The 26275-nt window shown below is 51.2% G+C and overlaps 13 protein-coding genes across 13 annotated transcripts; 7 read left to right on the plus strand and 6 right to left on the minus strand.

Annotated features, from left to right (window-relative positions):
* Positions 1-485: 485 nt before the first annotated feature.
* Positions 486-2086, plus strand: CLUP02_06345 (uncharacterized protein; the record flags this gene model as incomplete). The annotated part of the gene is made up of 2 exons (XM_049285345.1): positions 486-497; positions 1148-2086. 2 exons carry the CDS (start codon positions 486-488, stop codon positions 2084-2086), a joined length of 951 nt encoding a protein of 316 aa, XP_049142488.1.
* A 1414-nt stretch (positions 2087-3500) lies between these two features.
* On the minus strand, positions 3501-5601 carry CLUP02_06346 (uncharacterized protein; the record flags this gene model as incomplete). Its single annotated transcript, XM_049285346.1, has 12 exons — positions 3501-3608; positions 3675-3721; positions 3784-4000; positions 4053-4258; positions 4413-4567; positions 4624-4794; positions 4868-4887; positions 4957-5061; positions 5121-5218; positions 5312-5340; positions 5395-5509; positions 5580-5601. The coding sequence occupies 12 exons, from the start codon at positions 5599-5601 to the stop codon at positions 3501-3503; spliced, it is 1293 nt and encodes a 430-aa protein (XP_049142489.1).
* A 78-nt stretch (positions 5602-5679) lies between these two features.
* Positions 5680-9072, minus strand: CLUP02_06347 (uncharacterized protein; the record flags this gene model as incomplete). Its single annotated transcript, XM_049285347.1, has 16 exons — positions 5680-5818; positions 5866-5936; positions 6013-6202; positions 6261-6571; positions 6642-6684; positions 6793-6966; positions 7054-7192; positions 7291-7416; positions 7477-7686; positions 7910-8011; positions 8068-8101; positions 8135-8236; positions 8389-8441; positions 8504-8621; positions 8696-8906; positions 8993-9072. 16 exons carry the CDS (start codon positions 9070-9072, stop codon positions 5680-5682), a joined length of 2103 nt encoding a protein of 700 aa, XP_049142490.1.
* A 243-nt stretch (positions 9073-9315) lies between these two features.
* Positions 9316-9705, plus strand: CLUP02_06348 (uncharacterized protein; the record flags this gene model as incomplete). The annotated part of the gene is made up of 2 exons (XM_049285348.1): positions 9316-9465; positions 9610-9705. The coding sequence occupies 2 exons, from the start codon at positions 9316-9318 to the stop codon at positions 9703-9705; spliced, it is 246 nt and encodes an 81-aa protein (XP_049142491.1).
* A 292-nt stretch (positions 9706-9997) lies between these two features.
* Positions 9998-10880, plus strand: CLUP02_06349 (uncharacterized protein; the record flags this gene model as incomplete). The annotated part of the gene is made up of 2 exons (XM_049285349.1): positions 9998-10042; positions 10227-10880. 2 exons carry the CDS (start codon positions 9998-10000, stop codon positions 10878-10880), a joined length of 699 nt encoding a protein of 232 aa, XP_049142492.1.
* A 2415-nt stretch (positions 10881-13295) lies between these two features.
* On the plus strand, positions 13296-14377 carry CLUP02_06350 (uncharacterized protein; the record flags this gene model as incomplete). Its single annotated transcript, XM_049285350.1, has 4 exons — positions 13296-13324; positions 13474-13511; positions 13999-14047; positions 14209-14377. The coding sequence occupies 4 exons, from the start codon at positions 13296-13298 to the stop codon at positions 14375-14377; spliced, it is 285 nt and encodes a 94-aa protein (XP_049142493.1).
* Positions 14378-14734: 357 nt separating this feature from the next.
* Positions 14735-17838, minus strand: CLUP02_06351 (uncharacterized protein; the record flags this gene model as incomplete). Its single annotated transcript, XM_049285351.1, has 3 exons — positions 14735-15465; positions 15521-17646; positions 17720-17838. The coding sequence occupies 3 exons, from the start codon at positions 17836-17838 to the stop codon at positions 14735-14737; spliced, it is 2976 nt and encodes a 991-aa protein (XP_049142494.1).
* A 2169-nt stretch (positions 17839-20007) lies between these two features.
* On the minus strand, positions 20008-20531 carry CLUP02_06352 (H+ symporter; the record flags this gene model as incomplete). The annotated part of the gene is made up of 2 exons (XM_049285352.1): positions 20008-20223; positions 20274-20531. 2 exons carry the CDS (start codon positions 20529-20531, stop codon positions 20008-20010), a joined length of 474 nt encoding a protein of 157 aa, XP_049142495.1.
* Positions 20532-20568: 37 nt separating this feature from the next.
* On the plus strand, positions 20569-21478 carry CLUP02_06353 (uncharacterized protein; the record flags this gene model as incomplete). The annotated part of the gene is made up of 3 exons (XM_049285353.1): positions 20569-20684; positions 20759-20891; positions 20978-21478. 3 exons carry the CDS (start codon positions 20569-20571, stop codon positions 21476-21478), a joined length of 750 nt encoding a protein of 249 aa, XP_049142496.1.
* Positions 21479-21524: 46 nt separating this feature from the next.
* Positions 21525-22368, plus strand: CLUP02_06354 (uncharacterized protein; the record flags this gene model as incomplete). Its single annotated transcript, XM_049285354.1, has 5 exons — positions 21525-21598; positions 21692-21824; positions 21973-22064; positions 22124-22198; positions 22254-22368. 5 exons carry the CDS (start codon positions 21525-21527, stop codon positions 22366-22368), a joined length of 489 nt encoding a protein of 162 aa, XP_049142497.1.
* A 139-nt stretch (positions 22369-22507) lies between these two features.
* CLUP02_06355 (uncharacterized protein) lies at positions 22508-23602 on the minus strand (the record flags this gene model as incomplete). The annotated part of the gene is made up of 6 exons (XM_049285355.1): positions 22508-22626; positions 22686-22772; positions 22825-23044; positions 23118-23143; positions 23253-23481; positions 23534-23602. The coding sequence occupies 6 exons, from the start codon at positions 23600-23602 to the stop codon at positions 22508-22510; spliced, it is 750 nt and encodes a 249-aa protein (XP_049142498.1).
* Positions 23603-23652: 50 nt separating this feature from the next.
* On the plus strand, positions 23653-24555 carry CLUP02_06356 (uncharacterized protein; the record flags this gene model as incomplete). The annotated part of the gene is made up of 5 exons (XM_049285356.1): positions 23653-23711; positions 23741-23787; positions 23844-24084; positions 24172-24253; positions 24418-24555. The coding sequence occupies 5 exons, from the start codon at positions 23653-23655 to the stop codon at positions 24553-24555; spliced, it is 567 nt and encodes a 188-aa protein (XP_049142499.1).
* A 103-nt stretch (positions 24556-24658) lies between these two features.
* CLUP02_06357 (uncharacterized protein) lies at positions 24659-26110 on the minus strand (the record flags this gene model as incomplete). The annotated part of the gene is made up of 7 exons (XM_049285357.1): positions 24659-24916; positions 24986-25104; positions 25138-25238; positions 25439-25592; positions 25676-25849; positions 25910-25992; positions 26070-26110. 7 exons carry the CDS (start codon positions 26108-26110, stop codon positions 24659-24661), a joined length of 930 nt encoding a protein of 309 aa, XP_049142500.1.
* Between the last annotated feature and the right edge of the window lie 165 nt (positions 26111-26275).

Here is a 26275-nt window from a genome sequence, read left to right on the forward strand (position 1 = left end):
TTAGTAATACTATAATCTAATTAATAAAGGAGGGCCCGGAGGTAAGGATCCTAGAAAGTTATAAATAGGCTATTACTATTAATAATATACCCGATTACTAATTCCTTAATTCTCGTTACCTAGCCCTTCGTAATAGTATTAGAGGTAAGTTTCTATCTCTTTAGTATAGAGTCGTACTCTAAGGATTTTAATAAATATAGCGACTCGCTAGAGCTTAAATCTATTACTTAGTATTTTAACCTTAAGTAAGTCGTCGCTAAGCTCGTAGCTACTACTTTAAAGTAGGTAATAATACTTATTTTGTCGTAGTAACGATAAAACTAAAAGACTTTACCTCGACTATTTCTATCGTAAATCTCTTAAGCGAAGACCCCCTCTAAGCGGATCTACGACTTCCTTAGCCTTACGCCCTTCTATAATATTAAATCGTTATTAATAAAAGTCCTCCCTTTTTAAATTACTTTTAAAAGGGCGAGGAGGTTATTATGATTCTCGAGGTTAGTTAATAATACGAGGCTAGCGTTAGTTAGGGTCTATAGCTACAAAGTAATCCGAAATAGCTACTGCGCACTAAAGATCGTACGACTTATTATTAATTAATTAATTACGATATAGCGAATCGATTAATATATAATTTAATTAATTTTAATAATAATTATAGTAGTCGCAAAGGGTTAGAAATAGTAGTGCATAACTTCGTTAGTTTTATTAACATTAAGAAAAGGGGGCACTAGTTAACTAGTATAGGTTTTTTAGATTCCTAAATATAGTAAGATACTAAATCCAGCGCTCTATACTACTTAGGCTTTTCTTTTTTCATAATAATCACTAGTAATCTATTTAGTTAAGTAGTATAATACCGAACTTATAGTCGTAAGTAAGGAGTTATAGGTTCGAATCCCGCCGTGGGTATTTATGTTCTTAATCACGAACTTCTATAGGGCGTGGTCGGGAATATTGATTTTTAATTAGCCCGGCCCCGGATTTTCCTTTTTCCGCGCGATCTTATATTTAATTAAATATATTAAATATAAGGCCTTACGATATTTGATTGTTTGACTCACTAAAATTCCTATATTTGACTGTTTATTTGACTTATTTGTTTGATTGATTTGAATGGGTATGTGCGCTGACTGCCGAGTCCCAGAATAGTAGGCTCACAGAAGAGCAGGCTGCCGTTTTCATTTCAGAAGCCTTGCGAACTTTCAGTTGGCAGGCGGTGGCTGCCGCCACGTTCGACCAGTTCAACATTTTGAAAGCCGAGCATCCTATCTTGGCCGACATTGCATCTTTCCAGAGCGCGCACATCAACCACCTCACCCCCCGAACCTTGGACATTTCCGCTGTTCAGACTGCTATAAAGGAGGCCGGTATGGCTGTCAAGGCACGCATCGAAGGGCCGCCCATTCGCAAGTGTCCCATTCTTCTGCGCCAGACTAGTTTTCTGGCCCTTGAAGAATACGTCCACTTTAGAAGAAGCGACAGTTCCGGCCTGGTCTTCGCTTCTGATACTGAGGCCGGACTGATCAAGGCCGGCCATACGGCTCGTTTTGGGGAGGTTGAGGAGCGGGGCGCCGCCGTCACGGATCGGGGACAGGTACTTTACGAACGACTACTGCGAGAAACCATGGAAATGACGACGAATGCCGGCCCCGAAGAGGCTGATGGACTCGCAAAAGATGTCTTCAAGCAATATCCTGATACTTGGACTGAACTGAGGAAAGAGAGACTGATACATTGCGAATACGTCTGTGTCAGAAAAGTGTCCCCGAACGAGGCCGGGCGGCAACTCGATGAAGTCACTCTTGAGCGCCTCATTTCGCAGGGTGTTATAGAAGCACGCCCGATCACTTATGAAGATTTCCTCCCGTTTTCGGCGGCTGGGATTTTCCAGTCCAACATTCAGTCTCGGGACAAAGATGGACGACCGCTGCAGATGAAGCATCCCAAGCCGGACTTGCCCGGTCTCGTGGAAGCACTGGGGGAGGAGCCAGTGAATGTTCAAAAATGGTACTCTGTCATCCAGAATCGGAGCCTCAAGGCCGTGGCGGAGAAGCTGGGGATGACCGCGGCGTGGCCTTGTTGAGAGCAGCTGAGATGGAGGGTGTACTGAAATTACGGACTGGTCAGGCTAGCCAACCGAACTTCATCATCAACATTGCATGAAGGCTTTAGAATTTTGATACATATCGAAACTATCGGAACAAGAGCATGTTTGTTAAGTTCCAACTCGACCTTTCCTATGCATAAGATAGAGTGACAGATTATAACATGAATCTACTTAAACTCTGGTTTCCAAGTCATTAACGTGAAAATTTTACTCTGACGTATAGGTTTTCGAACAAACAATCTGATGAAGCTAGTGCTAGTCTGCGAGGCGCGCTGTTCGAGTCCGAACAGGGGCGCGAAGTACAAATACGTTATCACCAGCTCTTTCTTCTTTGCCTTTCCTTTCCTCCTTTTTCTCCCCTTTTTTCGGTTCTCTTACTTTTCTTGCGAACCATCTTTAATGAGTGTTGTTGAGGCCTGTTAGTTCTATTTATGGGAGACATTGAAGAGCGGGACTCCACTGCTAGGATCGGCTTCACTTAGTTCCTCGGCCGGTAATATGAAACACCGTGGGGAAGCTTGGTGGGTCGTGAACGTACAATCTTCGAGCATTCAGCGATAACACTCAATCTTTTACTAGACACTTCTCTCTAAGCTGCAGGAATAAGTGTGCATCCAGCAACACTGCGGAACGCGATCGCGGGGTCGAGACAAGATTGACATCGTTTCAAAGCCTGCGCTTGTGGCGCTGTAAACAACGTTTCTCGAAGCGACTAGCGATCCTCCGACTAGAGCCACGCCAACCCACAAAACAAGGGCAGAAAAAAGAACAGCCCACCATCCATCCCAAGTTTTCGGGACCGGACGACGCCTGTGGCTGCACCGTTGCCCATCCGTCGTCCGTGCAGACCCACAGACGGGAGCAAACGGCACCGCCTCACCTGTCAACGGTCTGCTCCCGATGCTTCCCGGTGAACGGGCGACCAGGCGTACCATCAGAACCCCCAGGCCCGGCTTTCCTGGCCGCAAGGCATCCACAAGATCTAGGCAAATCAAAGATCCTGTCGTATCCCGACTCGTGCATTCAGCCAGACATGGATGTCGCGCTTCCTACCAGCGTCAGCGGCTCTGCTTTGTCAGAAGTAGGAGCGAATCATCGTCGCGCGGTCGGTCATTTGATTGCCCCGATTGAAATCGTGCCGAGGAGGAGCAGATAGATCTACGTGCTTCCCCCTGAAACCAAGATCTGAACAAATCAAAAGCTCCGGGATTATGTTTCGCTTGACAAAGTGCCGGTTCGCCTGAGTCTCTGGGGACCAACCGTGAAAGCGTACTGGCTGGCTAAATCTAAACGGCTCCGCCTCGGGCCTAATATTCAGCTACGAAAAAAATTCATGCAGACTAAAGGCCACGAACCCGTGTTTGGACTCATCACAATGTCTCTGAACCTCTCATTCCTGAGAGCGTGAATAGCCAGCGATGCCATCGGCCCTTGTTCGGCCGAGTTCACCTCGCCCTGTAGGGCGTGCAGGGATAGCGTACTCCAGGTATGCGGCCCACTAGCAATTACCTTAGCACCGTCGCGGGGTTCAGTGGGGAAAATGGTGCAAGGTCTGGGTACCTACCTTGTAAACACTAATGCCAATCTCCATTCTCCAGTCTAGGATGCCCACTGCCCACTCTTCGTCGTGGGGGGAACAGAAGGTCTAGGATTTAGCAAAGCGGAGTACATACTGGTTGGGAGGTTGTTTGGAATGGTACCAAGGTAACGTAGATCGATAAGCACCACCCAAATGTGCGAGACCTTGACTTGACCAAGTAAAAGCAAAGTCTGGTTGGGGTCCAGGACCAGGATGTCGAAGATGGGCCGCGCGTGCCTTTCCGCTCGGCTTCGCGGATAGCCGACCAATGACCCACGGCTCCTCTTGGCAGGAGCCTTATTCCGTGGACTCTGCAGTCGAGACGCGCGTGTCTTTCGTGGACACTCGCGCGCTTTGCGTCACCAATGTCCAAGGCGCTTCGTATCGGGCCTTTTCCCGCCTTTGCGTAATGATGAGTCGTCGTCGGCGCGGCGGGGTGTGCAAGTGACATGAAAGAGTAGAGTCGATACGAAGACCGTGTGTTTTTGTGGCGCCTTCCTCGATCGTAGATTGCGATGCACGGGTCGTCGTGGGCTTCGGTTCTTGAGCGGTTGCACAGGGTCGCTTGACTTGTGAGGGGGCCAGAAGGAATCTCAGAAAGAGGGGGGTATTCGGTCTATTCTCAGATAAAAGAAATTTCAAAGCGTTTTATACACGACATTCCACCAAGCCTTTGGTATACTCTAGCGAACACTGAATATTGATACATCCTTCCCTGGTTACATAGTACTAGAGAGACCGAGCCCCATGAGTTGTTCTCTCTAATTTTGATAAATGAAGGAACGAGGAACGACATTATTACAGGGGCCATATGAAAGACAACGAGATTGGGCCAGCCAAAAGGAAAATATGGTGACAGGTTGTAGTGTACATGGGGTCTTGGTATGGTGGCGGGTTTACTCGAGCGCACGAGTGCTTCGTTGTAGTCGTTCACGGGAGCTTCGCGAAGCATGGACCAAACTTTTCTTTGGGATTCTGAGAGGTGGGTTGGGCATCGTGGAGGCGGGAAAATAGATCATCTTCGTTGTCCTTCTTGTATCTTTCGAGGCGGCTTTCTCGGGAGGCTTTTCCGTCGGAGGGATGCTTCTCAGCAGCCTTGCTGCTGCTGCCGCCAGACGTCAGTCACTGGCTAAGGAGAGTCTGTCTAGGACGGTTGAAGTAAAGAAGCAGTGTCTTACGAGCTTCCAGCATGGTTATCCTGAGAGGATGTGTGGCTGGCAGGCATGTTGACGATGCTACGTATTTCTTAACGAGAGCTGAAGTGTACAGAGAAGGTGACGATCGTCAACCGTAGTGACGAAGATGAAGCTAAGGTGTTGTTCAGAACGAAGACGTAAAGTACTCCTTGGACGGATGATGAGGAGATGCCGGACTACTTAGAGGCTATCTAGAGAGTAATAGAGAGAGTATAGAGCGACAGAGTGATTTCACATTGTAGGCTGAGTGGCGGATGATAGAGTTTAAGTAAATGAAGGTAAAAGTGTTGCTGGAAACAAGAGAGTCGCTGGCGGCCCAGATCTGGACGCCTTCTGGAAGCGGTCAAGAGGGCGGAAAGTACGCGGGGGGGAGATCAATGAGAGATTGGCGAAGGGCGACAGCGGCCAAGGCATAGACTGCGGCACTGAGTACCGAGAGATCTGGGTGACGGCTGCTTGAACACGCCGTTCATCTAGAGAAAAGGCAGGGGGGAGGTGGGATTACGGACGACCGTCCGGGATACTTGGCGACTTTTCCGGTACCCAAGGTCCCGTTTAGTGAAAGTGCAGGTATTTTGATATGTTGAGACCGGCATTTGGCCTCGTGCCTGACTGCCAGAAGAACTTGATTTGGTTTTCGTTGTGCCCTTAAGCACCTAATTTCCCTGCCTGCAGGATTAGCGGTGGGAGAGACTCAGGAACAGAGTCGTGTACATCGTTCAAGAGGTCAAGCAGTGGCAAATCTGACAGGTGCAATTCCGTAGGATGCATCAGAGACGCAGACCTCATTTCTTCTAGGGGGCTGGTGAAAGGGGAAAGACATGGTAGAGAAACTTTTGAGGGAAAGGGTGGTGCGGATGCGGGAAAAAGGGTGTTTGGGGTGTGAGGAGAGGAAGCAACACAAAGGTCGGCAGAAAGTGGATAATGATTGTGCTTGACAGGTAATTAGGTCGTGTCCCGACCTAAGGTGAGGTGTCTACAGAGCAACAAGACCATCCTGGGAAAAGCCCCCAAATTGGACGGGGATGATCCAAAACTTTGCTCGTCGCAACTGCGACCGAGAAGCTTGCAGGCAGACTACTGCAGGGATTTTCTTCTGTCTTGTTTTCCACTTGGAGAAATGGCACCCCATGGGCCAAATGTGTCGAGTTCACGCTCAGTGCATCCTTGAAGGAGAGAACAGGGCGGGCTCCATGAATTGCGGGGGAAAAGGGCGACAATTTTCTGGTAGCCTCACACCCAGATGCGTCTTGCTGCGCATCAGGCGCAGACCTGGTGAAGAAGTCCTTCAGTGCGGGAGGCTTGGTGCTAAAGGCGCTCAATGCTGAGAAGCGGTGAGCTTTCGAAGAGGCCAATCGTCTACCTCGCGCGCCACACTGCGTAATCGAGGTTGCCGATAACTAGAAATGATTGAGAAGGCTGTGAGCTGCTTCTGGAAGAACTGGGTGGGGGGCGTTTGGTGAAGGAGACCGTTCTCCTACTCGGGCAACCACTCGTAGAGGGCGCCATAGGATGCTTGTACTCGTTCGTGGATCCCGGGTAGCAGCGGAGAGCGGGCTGGTCATCGATCAGCCCGTAATCGTCAAGTTGAGGGCGGGCGTGGTTGGAGGCGAAGACGGGAGGTAAACGCTGGGTCTGAGATGGACGGGCGATGGTAGAGCGAGGTTTGGTGGTCGAATTTGGCCCCTGTAGCTACGTGGCCAGGGTAGATAGCGTCATTCATTAGGAAAGAAATACAACGGAGTGAACAACTCACGATCAGCAGATTAGATTCGAAACAAGCCAAAGTTGCCGTAGGTCTTTGGGGTTAGTCGAAGGGATCAAGGCAGGGTTGTCGCTCCGGGTCGTAATCCGTGTCCGTACCGGCGGAGGCGACCTTTGGAGGAAGCACGCTACCTTTGACTGACGGGTGCCAGGCAAATTTGTTGAGATAAGGCCGTGATAGCGTAAAAAAGTGACTTGAGGTAGGGCGGGCTGAGAGCTGAGCCCGGTAAAGCCGCAACATGGCGATGAAAAGGGCGGAGACGAAGTCGGCTCGGATGGAACCATACGAGAGGACGGGGCGGTAAGGACGGACTGCCCTTGAGGAGTAAGTAGGTACCTTCCGTGTGGCACCCGGGGCAGGAAAGGGCAGGGTCATCTGCTTCCTCCTACCTGCCTTGCCTTACTCCAAATTTTGGATAGGTACCTGAGGTACCTGATGTTTTGTGCCAGACGGGATGGAAAGAGCAGCAGGGTTGGGGGACGGATGGGGTGAGATGGAAGGACCACAGTGGTGAGTGTTCCACTTTGGGGTTGGAGACGTACCTTAGGCAGGTCAGATCCAGTAAACGTCCCATCCCTGCTTTTCGGCCATCTGAATTCACGCCCATCCATCCCTACCTCTTTTCTTGTTCAAGGGCCACCCATGTTTTGAGCTTCCATCCTCTTCCGGACGGTCGTCCCGGCCGAGCTCTCGACGATCCTCCTCATCCTGACCATTTCCATTTCGTACGCCTGCACGGTCTGGTATCCGTACCTTACGGATACATCTGGTCTCATCAGCATCAAAAGTACGTACTTGATTGTCTCGTGCGGCATGCCTCAGGCACGAGTGCATATCTCCGGCCCAGCAAGACCAGGGACTCGCAATGTCGTAATCTCCTTCACCTTGTCTACTCTCCCCCTGTCGGATCCTAGACTTTGACACTTAGACTTGACTCCAGGCTCTATCCGCACGGCACCTCCCTCTCCAGGCACCCCGGGACCTTTGATGCCAAGTTGGAGGTAAATCCTGACCGGCAACAGTAAACATCCGAGCCCTGTATGTACGCAACAGGATACCTTTCAACCCGACATCCTTGACGGCAATGCCACGGTGCCACGTGGCATACAATTTCTCTGAGTCCTTAGCTCAATACCTAGGCCCTGTCATCGCCTTGTCGACACACTACCTTGCCCTAGACACTAAAAAGAGGATCCCCAAAGAAGCCTAGAAGCTATGATGCATGACATCTCGCCCACATCAGCGCGAGCTGGACGCACTACGCTTTTGTCCGCCATCTTTTTGGTCCTCTGCTCCGGTGCTTAGATGCGTCGTTAAAGTGTGCAATGAGCCTGTCCAGCCATCTGAGCCTGGTCTGCCGTCTGAACTTGAGATTAGTGTCAGGAATGCATCGGGTCGTGCAGCCCTAGCGACACACCCAGGTTGACCATGACTTGATGGTCAAGATACATCTAAAAGGTGTTTCTATCTAGCTCATAGCTGACGTTAGTGGCAGAAAATCCGCATGATATTGTTTGACCGAAACAATCCCAGCCGCGGGATGTCAGACTCGGTAATGATCGCTCAACATCAACATGTTCCATGTTCTTGCACATGGATTGTGTGGCGCCTCTGAAGTACCGTTCGAACCCGAGTAACTGGACCGACGGAATACCGCGTCCCACAGTTATGCAAGCAACCGTAGACCATAGAGCAAATGCGAGAACCACGTTCAACAACGCAACGCCGACTCACTCACCAGGCGTACCTGATGACCCTTGCTGTAGTCGAACCAGCTCCCTAAAGATTCCGCTGCGAATGTGTCCCCACGACGCGGAAGACCGAGATGATATCCTTCTTTCAATCCACCTCACCGCCGCGACTGGGGTTGTTAATTAGATGGTGGCCGTGCATCATGCGGCCGTACCAACACCCCAAAGTTTTGCCCACCTGGTCCTGCCTGCTGGGCGGCAACCACCATCCCTGACCGGTCTTGGGTTCACCAGCCCATCGAAATATGGCCTCTCCACCTCTTGGCCGCTATCGAGCTAAACAACAAATCTTACCAATGACAAGGCCCTAGGACTTGAAACACGCCACATCCATGAAGCATGTCCAAAGCCCGCCATGGACATTCTGAAACCTAACAACCAAGACAGCCTCGTATCTTCCACGCCATCTGGCGGTGAGTGACGAAGAGAAAAGTGATATTTCCACCGGGCACCTTCTTTGCAGATCGATAAATGCAATCGACCGTTTCCGTACAGCTCGCTTGTTCTTCATGGATCGATAGCGGGCCTTAGTTTTACTTTTTCCAATTCTGCACTTTCATCATTGCTTTTTTTTCTTGACGGCCATGGGACCTACATGGGGTTGACCGCTGCTTTCCGGGCTTGGGACAGCCACTTGTTAGATATTGCGAGGCAAGAGAGGCAACAGGCATCTTGATCTTTCTGCGGCTGTGCTGGTCATCTTGACAGCACCATGTTCGATTCTGACTATGAACTTTTACGCCCAGGTCATGACGAGCTAGTATCTGACCGGTTCTCATACTTTTGAGCCTCAGGAGCTTACCCCTGGACACCTGCACTTTCTGGTGTCACCCTTCGATACAAGGGCAAATGCCGGAGCGATCAAGCAAACATCTCGGAAGAACACCGCGGCCCCTGGGGAACACCCTCGCAAAATGCGCCCGCGGGAGCGGCGAGAACGGGTGCGCCGTCTGGCTCCCCTGCTGTGCCGCAATATGCCGACTCGAAGCGGGCGCGCAGGCTCTCGACCCCTGGCTCCTCAGTCACTTTCATTTGTCGGACTCTTTTCCAGTCTAGATGGTTTCGTGAGTGGGTCACTCACAAAGCAACTCACAAAGCAACCCAACTCCGTGCCACACGGAATCCGAAATGGGACACGTGCAGCTTACGCCTCGCTTCTATCTTGATGCGGCAAGTGACATTCTTGCCGCTCCCCCGCGCTTCTACAGACCGCTACTCTGGACTTCGATCCAGAACAGGATGCAAGATCCTGCCGGTCAAACGCCTCGCTGCGCGACACCTTTTGTGTACTTGTTGATACCTAGTGACTACACATCCGCTTCATCGGTCAATACTACGCCAAGGCAGGCTTTCTCGGAGCCTTGCTAAGGTATCATTGCCGACGTCCAAGGATTCTCACTTTTCGGTCGTCCGACCATATGAAGCTACTTCCAGTGGACACTTTGTGACTGGTCAGTATGACCATGCATTTTCAGGGGCAGTGTTTCTATGACCTCTTTGATTGTATCGACTCTCTTGAATCCTGGCCAAAGGTCGGCGCACAGGACACCATGCCTGTGAACACACAAAGACCCTGGAGAAACAAACTCGAACACAATGTCTCCGTACTTTGTGCTCCAGGCACAAAGCATTATGATCAAGGTATGAGGCCCGAGTAGTCCAGATTCTTCGAAGAGAGTCTTTATAAGTCCAGAGGTTTACCGGCTGTTATTTGCTCTTCTCTACTCTAAAACAACTCAGACATCAAAAGCCAACGGCCCACATACACTCACACAAACATATCAGGTAAAACTCCAACCCCAATCTCTGCTAACATCATTCACAGAACCAACCCCCAAATATGCCTCCTAGCGAACTCCTCAGAGACATGCTCGTCTCCCGCGAAGACTACGGCGACTTCGGCGGCGTCAACTGCGTAGGGGTCAAGCGCCTCCTGGTAGGCCTCGTCGCCGTATCAACAATCTGCATCCTCGCAATCTACCTCGCAGTCCACTTCCGCATCTGCCTCGCCCGCGACAAGAAATCCTTCCGTTCCTTGGCCATCGACTTTGAAACACTCGAAAAGGTCCACGCGACGCTCAAGAACCAGCACGAATTCATCCGCGAGGACTGTCGCAACTTGCAGATGACGCTCGACTTTTACATCAAGGAGTACGGTCGGCATCCGCGCCATAATCAGTTGCGGTTCGAGCCTGGGCAGGTGAAGCAGACTTCAGGTGTGACTGATGTCGTCAACTCTCCTTCGGGTAATAGACACTTGCGTGAGGACGAGGATGTCTTCGTGGTTGAAGAGCCTTCGCAGGAGGATTTGGATGGTGGGGTTGAGGAAGGTGATGTTGCGGATGGCGATCGTGTTCCGCGGTTCAGCGAGGAGGAGAAGAAGAGGAAGCAAGGTAAGGTGCCGCGTATTCAGGCTATCGCAGCTGGTATGCAGGATGTTCCGCTGACCCCTCCCGTTCAGGGGCAAGGTAGTAGGTAGGTTCATTCCTGGATAATATCCAAAACGTGCCGTCACTCGCTGGGTCCTGTCAAAGTTTTGTATCTCATGGGGAAAAGCTTCTTGCGTTTGAAATCATTGATATATTGTTCTAATCTAAGCTCGTGACTTGATCTGCTGCTTGACTTATTGAAGTTTAGTCCGACACAGCTCGAGTATTCCTGCTATGAAATCTCATGTTCCGTCAAGGACCACCGAGATCCTCTGTATCCGTGGCAGCTCTCACTATCTTGGAAGCCATCACATAAGGTATGCCCGTCCTTCTTAGGGGTTCCACTCCCGTTAAAGCCCCAATTCCGCTTCAACGTCTCAACTATAAAGAGGACACATTGTTAGAATCCGCTACGTTTTCTCTCTCATCGCCCTATCAGTGTCTCGGTCTTAGTCGTCTCGAAGCTGTTGTCCGCATGGAAGCCCATGGTCAAGCTGCCGCTGACCTTTCTAGCCCGTTTCAAAGTTCATTCAGCTCTGTTATCAGCATATCTTCCGGTGCTCAGCACGGCGCCTTGATATTGTATCCGGTCACAAATATGTTAGGGAGGTATCAGAGAACTAGGAAGTAAAATCTTGAAAAAGTCCTCACCGGAGGAGGAGAAACAGGTCAACCACGAGGCAAACCACCTACCCGCTTCTGTCAACCCCTCAGACTCATCGAAAATGCCGTCTTCCTTCGATAGGAGTGTGTATTGGAGTGCTCGAAATGCTATTTCAATAATGTCTCTAGTCACAAATACGTTAGAGAAAGTTGGAGGAATAAGGAAGTAATGTGGTTGAAGGGTTTCACATTGCAGTCATAATAAGGGGGCATTACAAGATAGACTAGGAACCTGCTTTGCTTGACTCTTCTACTCGATCTAGAACTTCATGTTCCTTTCCTAAAGGTGTGTCTTGAAGTGCTTGGCACGCTATCTCAATAAGTTTAACGTATCGGGTCACGAATACGTGAGCGAGGGGCAGAGATTAGAAAGTAAGATTATTAACGAGTTTCACATTACGGTTGTAACTCGCAGGAAGGGTCCAGTCACCAGATAGGGGTACAGGGGCAGTGCACACAGTCTCACTGCGCGATGTAAGCCCCCGCGCCCGTTGTTCCGCCAGGACTGGCTCCAGCACTGATCGAGCAGCCTTCAAGGTTCTTGATGAATGTGCTTTATACAGAGGCGGCGCAAACTGAGAAGGGGAAAGCAGCAAGAATATACCAAATTTACATTCTCAGCTTGAATCTAAAGCATGCTCAAGACGGAGCCTTGTCTTGCTAATCGTTCTTATCGAAGCCACTAGTGCTCATCATGTCATTGACCTCAAAGGTGCTACGTAGCTTGGATGGGCAAGAGGTACTCGAAGTGGCTGTGGACTACGACGGTAGCAACGCTTTCCTACTCTTGAACTATTCGTGAACGAACGTAATAGAAGTCGCGACGGGAATAGCAATCAAGAGATCTCATAACATCCTTTCAGTGTTCAGGACAAGTTGAGCGCTGTGTGTGGTTGGCTCGACTCTCCCATCCCAAGTATAAAGGTGCAACCAAGGTTTAAGTCGGGCTTTGTAGTTGCGTACCTTTCGATTGAGGCCGGGGCTTTACCTCATGTTGTACCACGTGTAGTTGGGTGCCGGTTGCCACTTTTGCCTGCTCGAGGGGTTTCCTCTTCACAAATGCGTGCACAGGTGCCAACCACAGAAACTTGTGATGAGAAAGGCGTCTGAGATAGAGAGCGTTGATGGTACAGATAACCTAAGGTTTGTTGAACAATTACAGCCAAAGAGTGAGAGTCTCTTAACGCAATGTCACAATATAACGAATAAGCTAGTCTTCACTTTCTATTGAAGAAAGATGTGGTCCGAGCTTGAGCTTTCAGAAATCAAGGTCTTGACGACTCGAACTCTCAAAGACCTGGCCACGTTTGAGGTCGAATGGGTGGGAGAAACAAGAGAACAAAGAGCACAAGACTCGGAGAATTCCCAATACAATGTCGTCTTTCACTCACAGCCAACTCGGCCAGGATCCAGCCTTGGTCCTCGAGACAAGGCATTTGTGAACTCGGCCTCTTGTTTAGTTCCTCGTCACAAGGAAAAGAACAACAAAGCCTGCTGCGGATGAAACGTGTTTGGAAGACTCGACTTCGATGGAACTTGAAGAACTGTACTTCTGAAAAATGTTTCCATATAGGTTCTGGTTGTAACCCAGTCATTGATGCAACTTTTCCACATCCTCATCACACACTTCTTCATCAATAAGCTTCTATCAGCAATTTATACAGGTGAGAGCTCCCTCGACATTATTTGCTAACAGAAAAGCAGGCCCCATATTCAGGTCTCATCTCCTCTCCCATACGGGAACGTTCTGTCCTTTCAACTCTTGTCTTGAAGCGAGTCTAAGGCGGCTTGTGCCATGCTACATGTACCCAGATCTCTCCGGTCACTGCTTGTAAGTCGCGTCATCCCTTCAGCTCACTGACAGAAATTAGGCCCTCGATGAGTCGGCATAAGATTCTATCACTTGATCGCACCTCTCACTTGTGAGTTCCCCAATCCCTTCGGTCTTCGCTAACCATCGCAGCGCCTAAACTCTTACAGGCCACAACGGCTGATCCTCAAGGGAGTCACCTTTCAGCGTACGTTATCCCTCCCCTCCTCTGCTAACTTGGGCAGCAATTTGGACCATCGCCTCTGGAACTCGATGCTATTCCTTCAAGTTCGAACGTGAGTCTCTTGCATCCTTTTGTAGAATACTAATCATAGGCTCTTACTAACACAGACGAATGCCGCATTGGACCTGTCTTTATCTCATAAGTCACCCTCCGTTTCCTACTTCGTATCTAAACAGATTTAGAACTTCATGTCCCCATGCCATTTAAAATCCGTACTCAAGTTACCCGTAAGTCCTCCCTCCCCCGTCACGCTAACAACTCCAGGGTGACTACTAGCCTAGCTTTGCATCTGTCATCCTTTATTCTGTGAGTCTTCTACTTCCCCTTATTCAACACTAACCATAGGGCAGACATCACGCATCGATTCACGTCATATCAGACCACAACTATGGCCAGGTAGACTGTAAGTCTCTCCAGCCCCCTCTAATACGCTAAAATCAATCTTCTCCAGGTCTCTTGCAACAGAATATCAAGTACGCAGGCGCTTTAGCGATAAGTAGGTAAGCACCCCAACCCCTGATACTGACGCGGAAGCCTAGAACCAAACCCTACATCATCAAACGCGCATCTACCGAAAAAGACTACACCCCAAAATTCCGCAGAGTACATAGACGATCAGGTAAGTACTCCTATTCTCGTAAGTTGTCGGCTGACGTGATAGCCCGGATGACGAACTCCCTGGGGCCTTGAGCCCTCAAGACGAAGAACACGAAGCTTACAAGCTGCGGACCGAAAAGCTCTGTACCACCACGGCGATCGATCTGAACGATACAACCGATACGAAGCGAGCCGATTCCACCGACCGAATGCACATGAATAATGGCAAATGATCTGAAAGAGCCGGGATATCTGTTTGTCTTTATTTTGGTCAGAGGAGTTGGTAGGAGGCTTGTGGATGCTTGGTGGTTTAAAGGGGACATACCAGGCTTGGAAGAAAGAATGGGGCAAAGGGATCAAGTTCGGGCAATCTTGCTCAAGTCGGTCCCTTGCAGCAGAGTGCTCGTCATCGAGACAGCTTGGATAAATACGAGGCATGCACTCTTTGTTATCAAAATGGAAAAATTCATGTCGTTTTGATCAATGGGGATGAGGAAATTCCAATACCTAACGCCCTAAAGTTACACAAAGCTCTCGCAAGATATCCCTTTGAGGCCGTAGCAGCCATTATTCATCTCGTCGTAGCTAGTTTAAAAGAACTTGCTCTTCAGCCCTCCCAGGACCACATTCCTCTTCTGCTTGTTGATGTATTTGCCAACGTCGTCCGCCCAGCCTTGGCTCTGATTTTGCAGACTATCCATGTTATCGCTCATGATGTTCAGCTTCTCCGTGCGCTCGTTAAGCTGCCTCGTCAGATAATCGCCCCAGCCTTCGTTAGATCCTCCCGCATTGTTCGAGCCGGGCTGGCCTGCAGAGCGGGCAGCTCTCGCTTCAGCTGCCGCGGCGGCCATCATCCGCCGGCTTGGCGGGCGATTGGGGTCGATGAGGAGGTCGAGGTCTGTCGGGGAGATATGCTGCGTGCCGGAGAGCCACTGCATGTTCGAGATTGTAGGGCGCGGGGGTGTGACGAGCTCGGGGTTGACGAGAATGTCGTCGCTTATCTGAAGATCTTTGCCAGTACCCCAGACATTGAGAACGGCAATCTCACTGGGCCCAGTCCAGCCGAAAATGTCGCCAGTCTGAGTCACTACGGACGATAGAGTGCGACTGCCATCGAGCATGGGAAGCGGCGCGTTGCCAATTTCCTTGAGACCAGGAATGGAGAATGCACGAGTCGTTCGGTCACCAAAAACACCGACAATGGCGAAGCCGTGAAGCTCAAACTCAGTGACGTTGGCTGCATCGCAGAGGATGTCGTCAAAGGTCTTGGAAGCGCCCTTCCCGCCGGCGGGCTTGAAGATTCGAATTTCGGTTTGTGTCACTAGTCATTTGTCAGTATCAGCCAGCGCAAGAAGTGTCGTACCCAAGGGGCTTACCAGCAACGAGAACACCATTAACCTGCTGCCCGTTTCTCAGTCCCGCTACGATTGGACCTGTTGCAAAAGCAGGTCTTCCAGAGTCTGCTTGGATGGGGCAGAGTGCCACTACCTGCCCATCAAAATGTTGGACGCCAGCTAGCTTGACGGAGTAGCTATTTCCAGACGGTAACAGCTTGAACGTGGCTACTTTGCCGAGGTTCGTTCCCACAAAACAACAGATGCTAGAGTAGTTGTCGCCTTCTAACGTCATGACGCTAAACTCAATGGCCACCGGCCACTCCTTTCCATGGGCGTTCCCATGAGACCCTTTCAAGAAAGAAGATCTCTTGGATTGCTGAGCGAATTCAGTCATGGAGATTTGGAAGATGACAGAGGGACCACGCAAGTCGATGACACTAAAGAAGCCACCCTCAGAGCCGACGCCTACGAAGCCCACGTCTGAGACGCAAGTGGCCGTGATAGGACCTTGCATCATCTCGTACAGTTGCCAGGGCTGCAAACCCTCCTTGAGGCCGGGCTCCGCTCTTGAGCTGATGTCCGTCAGCGCTCCCGGGTTGGGTGGCAGATCTTCATGGTGGTCTTTTCCAAAGAACCGATTGCCGGCCCATCTGTAGAGAACCAATTCACCCGTACGCGTTCCGACCGCGAATTCGCCAGTGTTGGGGGCCATGTTCATCGTGGTGATGTCGATGTCTTGGTAGCGGTCCAGTGCGCGTGCGACATCAACTTGCAGCATGGTTGGGTTCTCGATCTCATCATCATGACCAGCATCCCAAAGTCGCACGGTGCTGTCCCCATGTGCTATCTGGAAGATCGTGCGACCTTCGTATCTGCGCTTGGGCTTCGCTGTCTCGGCACCACCCTTCAGAAGAGGTTCGCCCTGGTTTCTGGTCTCGACCATTCCCATCCAGCGACCTCTATCCAACGTTTGCACAGCGAATTTATTGACATATGGGTGGACAAAGGAGACGGACGGATGCAGTTGGTTTGTGGGGCTGATTGGGTATCCCGACGGGAAGCTCATCGTCAGCAGCTCGCCCGAAGTCAGGAGGGTCATGATCGCAATGGGATCTTGTGCGCCAGCAAAATAGGGCGAAGAACGAGGGATGAGGAGGAAGTCTGCCACTTGGGCGCCCGGTGGAGTTGGCAAGGTGATTTGGCGTTTGCCTTTCAGATGGTCCTGAAGAACTTGCCAACTCGAAGTCGCATAAATTGGTGTTTGGCCCAATTCGATGAAGGTCAGCCCCTCCTGGGGAGATTCCGGATTCTGACCACCAGAAATCAAGAGCCCAGTATCATCCGGATTCTCCTTGCAGCACCAAGCAATACGCCCATATGGCTCTGTGTAGCCGGCATGTCCGGCGTTCGGTGTTGACTGATCGACACTCATTTCCGTGAGTGTCCTTGCCATGATGATGCGGCCATCCTTAGGATCCCAGAATACCAAACTGCCATCTTCGTGCGCCGTCATGATAAAGGTTCCTGTTGGATGCCAGAGAGCATGCGTGACTCTCGGCCTACGAACTGTGTCCGCCGGCTGCCCTCCACCACCAGGTGCGCCTGGTTGAAGTACGTATTCGAAGAACTTGAGAGCTTTGTTTTGCTTAAACGAATAAATAACGATGCCCGTGGTGTACGCGATGAGCATTTGCCCGATATCTCTCGGATGCAACGAAATGCTCACCAGCCCAACAATGCGGGCATTCGGATCCCTCTCTTTCCAAAAGTTTGGTAGCCGGAATGATCTCGCAATATTCTCCCTGTCCAAATCGTAGGCCAAGACTTCTCCGGTGGCCATGCCAAGAAAGGCCCAATCGAGCATAGGATCTGTGACCATGGAGATGACCTGACCGGGGCAGACGAGAGCCGCGATGCGCTTCGCAGTGTCGAGGTCCCATACTCCCAGTTCGTTCTTGGCATCAAGGGAGACGAGCTTATTGGCGGTGAAGTGGATAGAGCGGAAAGATGTGTGCCTTGGCGGCTCCATGACCTTGGAGACTCTGTTTTGGCCGAAAACGAAGATCTTGCCGGGGCCGAACTTGGACTCGTTGGTCGCAATTGCGAGAAGGGACTGAATCGGATCGTATGCTAGGCAACTGCACCATTTCCAGTCAGTCTCGGGCCTCACATCAAGGTCTGCAGTTCGAAATGCTATGAAGTTGACGCGCGTCAACGTGGGGTAGCTTGGCTACTGACCTAACCTGCGAGTTGATGCCGTATGCAGACTGGTAATCGGGAGCGAAGAGCTCGGGGATGATTGACGCAGACAGGTCATTCTGCATGCCTGTCTGCTTTTGTCGAAGAAAGGCAGCCATGGTGAGAGAGTGGTGCAAGTTGGATCTGGAGATGTAGGAGGGAGGTCCGGGAAGCTTGGGATGCCCCGAACTTTCAATACTTTAGGGCGGCCGAAGATCCGCTTGGCGGGGTGCCTAGTGGGCAGTGGTCAAAGTCCCTGCAGCGAACCAAACAGACGTCATAAGGTTACCATTGGTCTGTGCCCCATCCAAGCGAGCCCAAAGCCCAAACTCCTGCCAACGATTGACGGGTTATGTAAGCAATCTTCAACGGCGTCCAGGCCCATCCAACTCTCCGCCAACGCCGCTTCAACAACAATTTCAGCTTGCCTGAAAGGACAGCATTACATACGATCTCAGATGCTTTGCATACTGGCGGCATTTTCAACATAGACCATCATGCGTTACCGGGTAAAGCAAGATGTACCGTTGTGTGGACGGTCGGCGGAACCGAGATCACAATTCCTAGGATTCGGTCACAAGCAGCACGACTGAGCAACGCAACCTGCAGCTGATAATGCTGTCTATTATGTCTACAATATACTACGTATGAAGCTCTTCCACACCATCTTTTACTACAATTAAGGGTATCGATCGCTGCTCAAAACAACGAATGCTCAAATTTGGGTTCACCTTAGTGGCACCATGTTTAGACGGAGCCGGCAGCAGTGCCCTCCTCAACACGCTTCTCCTCGTTGTGTCCATGGACGGGAATGGCACTTGTTGCCCTGCGAATTCAGTCAGTACAGTTTCCGAAGCAATATACCATAATCAAGTGAAACTTACAAGTCGTCCTCGCCGGAGAGCTCCTCAAGCGTCTTCCTCGCCGTCTCGGGGATCAGAAGGGTGGTGAAGAAACCGCAGAGCATGAAGAGCGCAAAGATCTGCATGATGTGGTTGAGCCAAGGAGTGCTGTATCTCGGGTCGGTCTTGGCCTTGGCGGCATCGGCACCGATGGTACGGAGGGGTCCGAAAACCACCTGCGCAATAATGGCACCGACCTTGCCTGAGGCGGCAGAGATTCCGTGAGAGGTGGATCTGTATCTGGTAGGGAAGCATTCGCCAGGAACGATAAAGGTCGTCGAGTTGGGACCGGCGTTGAAGAAGAACTGCGAGAGGGTGTACAGCGCCATGAGAGCAGAGCCCGAAAGGTTCCAGTAGTCGAAACCGATGACACAGAAGAGGAGCGTGAGAGCGAAGAATCCGAAGAGCTGGATGGGCTTGCGGCCAATGGTATCGACAAGAGCAGCAGAAACCCAGTATCCGGGAACCGCACCGGCGCAGACAAGAATCAGGTTGCCAACAGCCGTCTTGTAGAAGATGTGGTACATATCAGCACCACCAGACCACCCGATGGCGTTGAGGATGATGGCGTTGTTAAGGCCCAGGCCGTAGAAGGCCACATCAAGGAAGAACCATGAACCAGCGGTACCGAGGAGGACCTTGGCGTTCTTCCAGGTGCTGTAGTGGCTGAAGAAATCCCTCCACGAGGCCTTGGGAACCTCGAGCTGCTGCTTGGCCTCCTGGCGAGCGATGACGCGGGCAGCCTCATCGACCTGAGACTCACCCCACTTGCCCTGCTTGTAGTAGTCGACGTCGCCCTCGGCCTTGGAAACATCATTGTCGACGTCGAAGGTGTATCTGGGAGTCTCGGGGATGGTAAGGCGGAAGTACAAAGCGATGCAGCCCGGAACAGCGCCGAAGCCGATCATCGTGCGCCACATCTTGTCGACAGCCATGATGCAAGGCTCGGTGGTAGAGCAGGTGGCGGCCTTGCTAGCAGTCTCAAGGGAGCCCTTGAAGCCGGCGGTGACGATCAAAAGCATAATGCCACCTGCAAGCTGGCCGAAACCCTGGTTGGCAAAGCTATCGCCAACGTTAGAAGAGAATCACTCATTGGGGCGGAGCCGAGGACTTACACTGCGTTCATCATGAATCCTCTCCACTTCGTCGTGGCAAACTCGGAGGTAATGATAGCGCTAAGGGGGTAGTCACCACCGATACCGATACCCTGCGGCCGTTGTTAGTGGCATTCTCCCTCGAAGTCATTCAACCAGCACTTACCATGATGATACGCCAGAAAACAATGAGGCCGACGATGGAAACAGATGGGGAGGAAGACGAAAGAGCCTGGGCAAGGGTAGCAATGATGATGACCATCAATTCGACACCGTACTGTGACTGAGTTAGCTACCTCTTCTCTTTCGCGACGTCAATGAAGCTGCGAGCGCCTACCATCTTCTTGCGACCGACGATATCAGCCAGAACACCAAATCCGACCTGACCAACAACGGTGCCGGCGGAGGTAGCGACCTTGATAGCGGTGTCGTGCTCGGCAGGAAGAGTGCCGCCGAAGTACACTATGCCCAGCATGGAGGTGACGAGACCGATGGTGAAGATATCGTACTGGTGCCTAGTCAGTCTCGACCAATTCGTCTGTTCGTAGGACAACGTACCGAATCGGTAAAGAAACCAATACCAGCGACAACGATGGCACGAACGTGGTACCAGCCGAAAGGCGCCTTGTCGATCTCGGCCAAAGCAAGGCGACGGCGCTCGTTGGCGTCGGCGACGTGAGCGAAGTCGTTGTTGAAGTTATGGAAGGCTGCGTTTCCTCCCGAGGTCTTGTTGTGCTTGATGTCGGCACCGGTCAGCTCGCGAGGAGCGGCGGCGTCCACGCCCGCGGCGTGCGAAGGTTCGATGACACCGGCCATTGTGTCGATCTGCTCAAAGTCCGGTTTGACTAAACGAATGGCAAAGTCAGGCCCGAAGGAGAAAGCAGGTTTGGATGGCTTTGATGACCTGCTGGGAAGGATGAGGGAGGAGCGTGAGGAGCAGACAAACTCAAAGCTTAGGGGGATCGGGGAGTGTGTTTGGCTTATAAGCAGGACACATGTGGGCAAGGGGACTTGGTGCCATCTGAGCTGACAGCCTTCTACAGAGTTACATGCATGGATATTGGCAACGAACACTCTCTAGTGGACCCGGAAGATGCGACGACTAGGGACACCGACGAGGAAGAAGACGAAGACATGGTTCAGAATCAGCCTCCACCTCGGAGACTACGTGCTAGCGTAGAGAACGGGACGAGATGGAGGGATTCCAGGGAGGGCTGATGTACCTCGTAGGGCGAATGACAAGCGTCGAAGAAGTGTGAGAGTATCGCCTGGACCACGATCATTTGGGTCACCTTCAAGAGAGCGAGACATCGGCTATGGAATCGACAGCAGAGAAGACAAGGTTCGAAATGGAAATGGCCCCCCACCCGGGGACCAGCAATATGGAGACCGCCGACGACGACCAAGAGAGGAGCCAGGCGATAGAGAAGAGGCGTGGAGGGCAGCAGGGATGTGTGCTGCGCAGGTCTGGAATTATGGTTGTGTGGAGCCGTGCTCGGCGACCGATTGGGAATGGCGCGTGTTTTTCACTTTTTCCCAGACTTCGTCTCTCGTCTCTACTTTGGCTGAACTTCCAGACCGCGACTCCCGACTGGCTGCCCGCCCATTTCACTTTCTGCCTCTTACACCGGCTACAGAAAGATCAAACAAGACATAGGGCGTCATCGGACTTTTCGCGAGGTCGAGTCGCATTAGAAATGCTGGCTGAGGAGAGGTCTAGACAAACCGTCAAACTCATACTGGGAAGTCGAGACTCACAGTAGAAGTGAGATGTAACGGCCCGCTTATGTCAATGTTGCTCGGGAACCAATGGGCACGCTCGCTTTGAGAACATGGTCCCTTGGAGGGGCGATGCTAGTCCAGTCGGGGAACGACCAACGATGGTGGCACGCGCGGTACCGCTCTAACAATTTCCGATCTTATTTCCCTTGTCCAGGCCAACCTGGCACCTTCACAACACATTGAGCAGGCTGCAGGCCCAACGATCTGAAGCCCAAGCTGGATTGCAGTCAAGCTTTCTGGACGCTTCGAACGGGAGACTTGGCTACAGCCGATCATGCTTGGCCACCGGGTGGATTCCTCCAGTGGCAGCTTGGCAACGCGAAAGCAGTTCATCCAAGATAGCCAAGTCTAAGACGTAAACGTGGAACAAGAAGAAAAATAGCCCGCCACTCGTCGCTGTCGATTTCCGAGGATTGATGACGCCGAATGTTTCATTATCGCCGAGAAATAATGCTCTGCTGGCATATCATGGCAGGTTTTTGCAGCACGTTGGCCGACATTCCACGTTGGAACCGTCCATACTCTAGCCTATTCCACATACCGAACGCCCGATACGAAGACCAATCAGTCCAGCAAAACAAGGGGTACCACGGTTTGCCTGACTGACATGTCCCTCTCCGCCGGAGGTACTTCCCTTCCTCTCCAACTTCCAGCATCAGCCTAGGCCCGGCCGACCCTCCCGTGGATTCAGCCCCGGGGTGGTGAGGGAGGTGGGCTTAATGTTTCCGTGCTACGGCCCGCCAATCACATCGCGAGTCGGGAGCACGTTGCGCGACGGCTCTACCCAGCAACGACATTCGATGTCAATGGCTTTGGATCTCAGCGCTGGACTTTTTTAATTCTTTGGCTTGACGAAAATCGGCCAAACTAGGAGGTTTTGAATAGCGACTGCTCTTTTTGAAATCGACGGCATGTCGTTGAAGAGAATGAAATACCCTGGTGCGGCTCGCATTCCTGGCTGGAAGCTCCCGTGGTCTGCCGCTGCTTGGCACTTGGCATCGACAACCTTTTTACCACTGAGGTCGCGCGATGATGCCACCGCCAAGAAGGAGGCCAAGCTTTCGGGCGTGCGACGGCGACGCCCGTCTAGGAATGTCGATATTGCCCTCCCCCAACATTGAAGGGAGTTCTGCAAAGCTGTCGCGTGCCCGTTGTCTCGTTACGGACGGGGCATTCAAGTCTGTCCACTGGAGTCGTAAAAGTCAAGTCTCGTCAACCCACGTGCTCGGACGGCGTTCCCTGTTGGCAGACCTGTCGTAGCCAGATCGACGTCGTCTCAATGAAGGGGTTCATGTATGACACCGGGGCGCGTGTTGCATGGCGTTACACGTATGTATCCTCTCTATTCCGGCTCTCTGGTACAGATATCCTTGCCGCTGTCGCATGGCGTATTTGCGCACAGGACCCTCAAGGCTCAATGAGACTATGAGATACCTCTCTAAGTAGTCGGAGAGAGCGAGAAGATAGCATTTCGTCAGTCTGATGAGTTGAAGATTGCTCGAACCTTGTACGAAGTTGAGCCAATTAGCAGCGCTCGATTGCCACCGCTATCAAACGTCGGCCGTACCTAAATTTTCACCAAGATCATTCTAGCCATCAGTCTCAACACCATCTTCCGACCTGTCGCACCACGCTTTCCGATCCTCCTGATCAACTCGGTTGTTCATTGCTACGATAGGGAAGTACTAAACCTGCCCGAAAAAAGGCCATCCCCATTCTCTCTCTTCCACAGTCGTCAGCCAGGACGCTACGGACCCCAGCTAGTCCTGTCCAGACCTGCCAGACTAAGCCAGGGTCCGGTTCCCAGTTGTCTCTGGGGTGGGATCCAGATGGGGGGTCCATAGTCTCCATTTGAACCAATGGAGCCCCAGATTTCGCACACGTGGGTGGAACCGTTCGTCCCCTTGGCTCGGGATGTGTATTTCGACCTCGACACGCCGCCGCTGCTGCGGGAACAAGTCTTTTTCGGTCGCCCAAAGGAGTGCTCAAAAGTGCCAAAGTCAGTCGGACTTTTTTCTTGCTTCAGGGACACATACGATTGCATGACACGAAAAATCGCCCGCGGCGCGCGACGGCTGGCTTGTCCGGTCTTCGCGGCTTACCATTTTTGGGCGTTTGTCCGGGCGTTAGCTCGGTACTTGTGTCACCCATGAAAATGGCAGGGAAGGAAAAGTCCCCAACTACCATTTGCACCGCTCTGTTGGGCGACTTCATGTCTAGACACGCCTGATGTGATGGAGCAGCCAACCCAATATCGCTGATTTGCGCTTACCTCACTCGATGATATTCAGTATGTTATGCCGCAGTCGAGCTAGGGAAAGCTGCCCGACGTACCCATTCCCTGAGCTCACTTACTACTTCGCTCCCATTATGGCATGTCATGGCACCTGTTAGCGCGGGGGCTGGCCTTCAATCCATTTTCGACACCATTTTCTGAGCAGACACCAGGCTCGTCGATGGTGGCACATGACGTCGAAGAGAGTTCTCCACTGTTCCAATGCTATAATAATGCCGTTTTCCCTTACGAGGTACTACATGAGAGGAAGATGGGTTTGACTCTGATCTCTTCTCCAATCTTGAAGATCTTGTAGGCAAAAAGAATTAAAATCTTAATAATAAGATGGACTCTTCAACTCTTGGGAAACATATGCCATATGTGCCTCAGATTTCTCAGAAAGTCTTTACAAGATAGCCACGAGGTTACGCTGAGTCCCCCGCTCAAATGCCGAACTATTTCCTGGAAAACAGGGGCTTCAGTGATCTATCGTCGACTTGTACATGGACAAGAGGAACGCAGGTCTAATTTTTGAGAGATCGGCCTTTCCGAATTCTCTTCTTCGCCTTCCTCGCATTACCTGTGGATCTGTCAATGCAATTTGCTGACCACAACTCGGGTCGGAATCCTCAATCATCAATGCAGACCACGTGGCTCGGCACAAGCATTTACACACGCCATAAGTCCGAGGAAGTAAGGCTGCTCAGACGCCTTTCCTTCCAGGGGTTCTCAGCCTCGGTCTGTTTCACTGACGCCGGCAAGATCTTCGAGATAAAGCTCTAGTATGACCATACGTACGTGGACATGGGTCACTGTCATCAGAAATCGTTCTGAAAGTTCTATTGAATGACGATTGCACATAAACGCTTGAGAAGTGGACATCCTCCTACCTCCCTTGGTAGATGGTGCACGTTGATGACCTATTGTCCACCAACGCTTCGTGAGAGGACGCCTCACTCAACGGTCTTTGTTGCCATTTGATGCGGAGACACTGGTTCGGAATCCCCGAAATTGAGATGCGAGTCATCAAACAGCTTACACGCTGGCTTTTCTGGAAGCGATACAAGACGATGGCCCAATGTGCAAGGGTCATACCAACACAAAAGTAAGTCTCACTACGCCTTATACTCCCAAAAGCAGCGATCTGTATATATATGGAAGTATAATCCGGTGGAAAAGTAGAAATGCAAACTTCTTAAACGTGCCTGGGGACACGCCGGTAATGACCTTTATGGTGGTACTGCAGGAGACCCATCATCTCTGAGGAGATGAGGTCTGTTATGAACTGCACTTTTCTGGGAATATTCGGCGGGCTTTGACCATGACGAACAGCTGGGGACGAAGCTGTCTTGGAAATCTACGTACGGCTGCTGAGAACGAGATCGCAAGGCTCATCGACGAATTCAAGCTCTTTTGTTTCGCCATCCGCTTGACTCAATTTCATCTTTGAGAATGTCTCAGCCTCTCTCCCGGGTGTCAGCCTTTGCCAATGATGACGAAAGGGTTTCGGCTTTTGCTAGTGAGAGACGATAGTAGCAACAGTGTTGAACCGTTATCATATGGTTACAAACTAATTTCCCCATCCAGTTCTGATCTCATCTCATGAAAATGTTCAGCTACCGTTTTAGTGGCTGTGCTATAAGGTTGAAAATCTAATAGTACGAACTCTTCGCATTGATTCTTGGGATTATTGCAGTGCTTCAAAGAGCAGGCTATCAATTCTAAGCTCGAATCAAGATGTGACGGAGTCTTCATTTGATGGACTGTATGTAGAACCACGTTAGGCTTGTTTCCGTCAGGGTGAAAGGTTGCAATGGGGACTATTCAAGATAGTAGTGAATGAACTTGTGCTCCAGCAACGTATACATCGCGCCAGAGACGAAGAAAGTAAAGAGTGACATACTCCGTTTCAATGATCTCGGTGTCAACCAGCGTCTGTATCTGCTCACCTTGTAATCGGCATATGAGGAGGTCGTCGCGAGAGACAGAGCACGGATGGGACTTCTCTCCCACGCACATCGGGGGGGCGAGTGCAGTGGTGCCTGATCTTCAACTCCAATCACTGGAGCAAGACAGACTAGACAGCGGCATTCAATGGACCCGGTATGCTTGCTAAATGGTCAGGATGCTCGTTGACAGTCTACAAGAAAAATCTGAAAGTTCCGTTGCAGCCACGTTCCCCCAGAATCCCGGGAGAAAGGTATGCTACTGGTCTCGGGGCTGCGAGGGGCAGGCCTTCGGTTTTTACTCGTTTCGGTATCTTCCCGAGAATTCTTGATACTAACCTGACAACTCACAGCGAGTAAAGCTCGATAACTGAGTTTATCATGATCTGCATGTCTTGTTCTACGGATTCGGCACTGTTTCCCTCCGACGCTTAGAATAGGGTTTCAAACAGGCCGCCAAGGCCAGCCAAGAACATCTCATCCACGCATCAACATCACAAGAACGAAGCGCAGTCAAGCCCAGGACAGATGTTTCGTGCATCATTATATTCCTCCTC

Source organism: Colletotrichum lupini, chromosome 3, assembly GCF_023278565.1.
Source record: "Colletotrichum lupini chromosome 3, complete sequence".
Taxonomy (NCBI): domain Eukaryota; kingdom Fungi; phylum Ascomycota; class Sordariomycetes; order Glomerellales; family Glomerellaceae; genus Colletotrichum; species Colletotrichum lupini.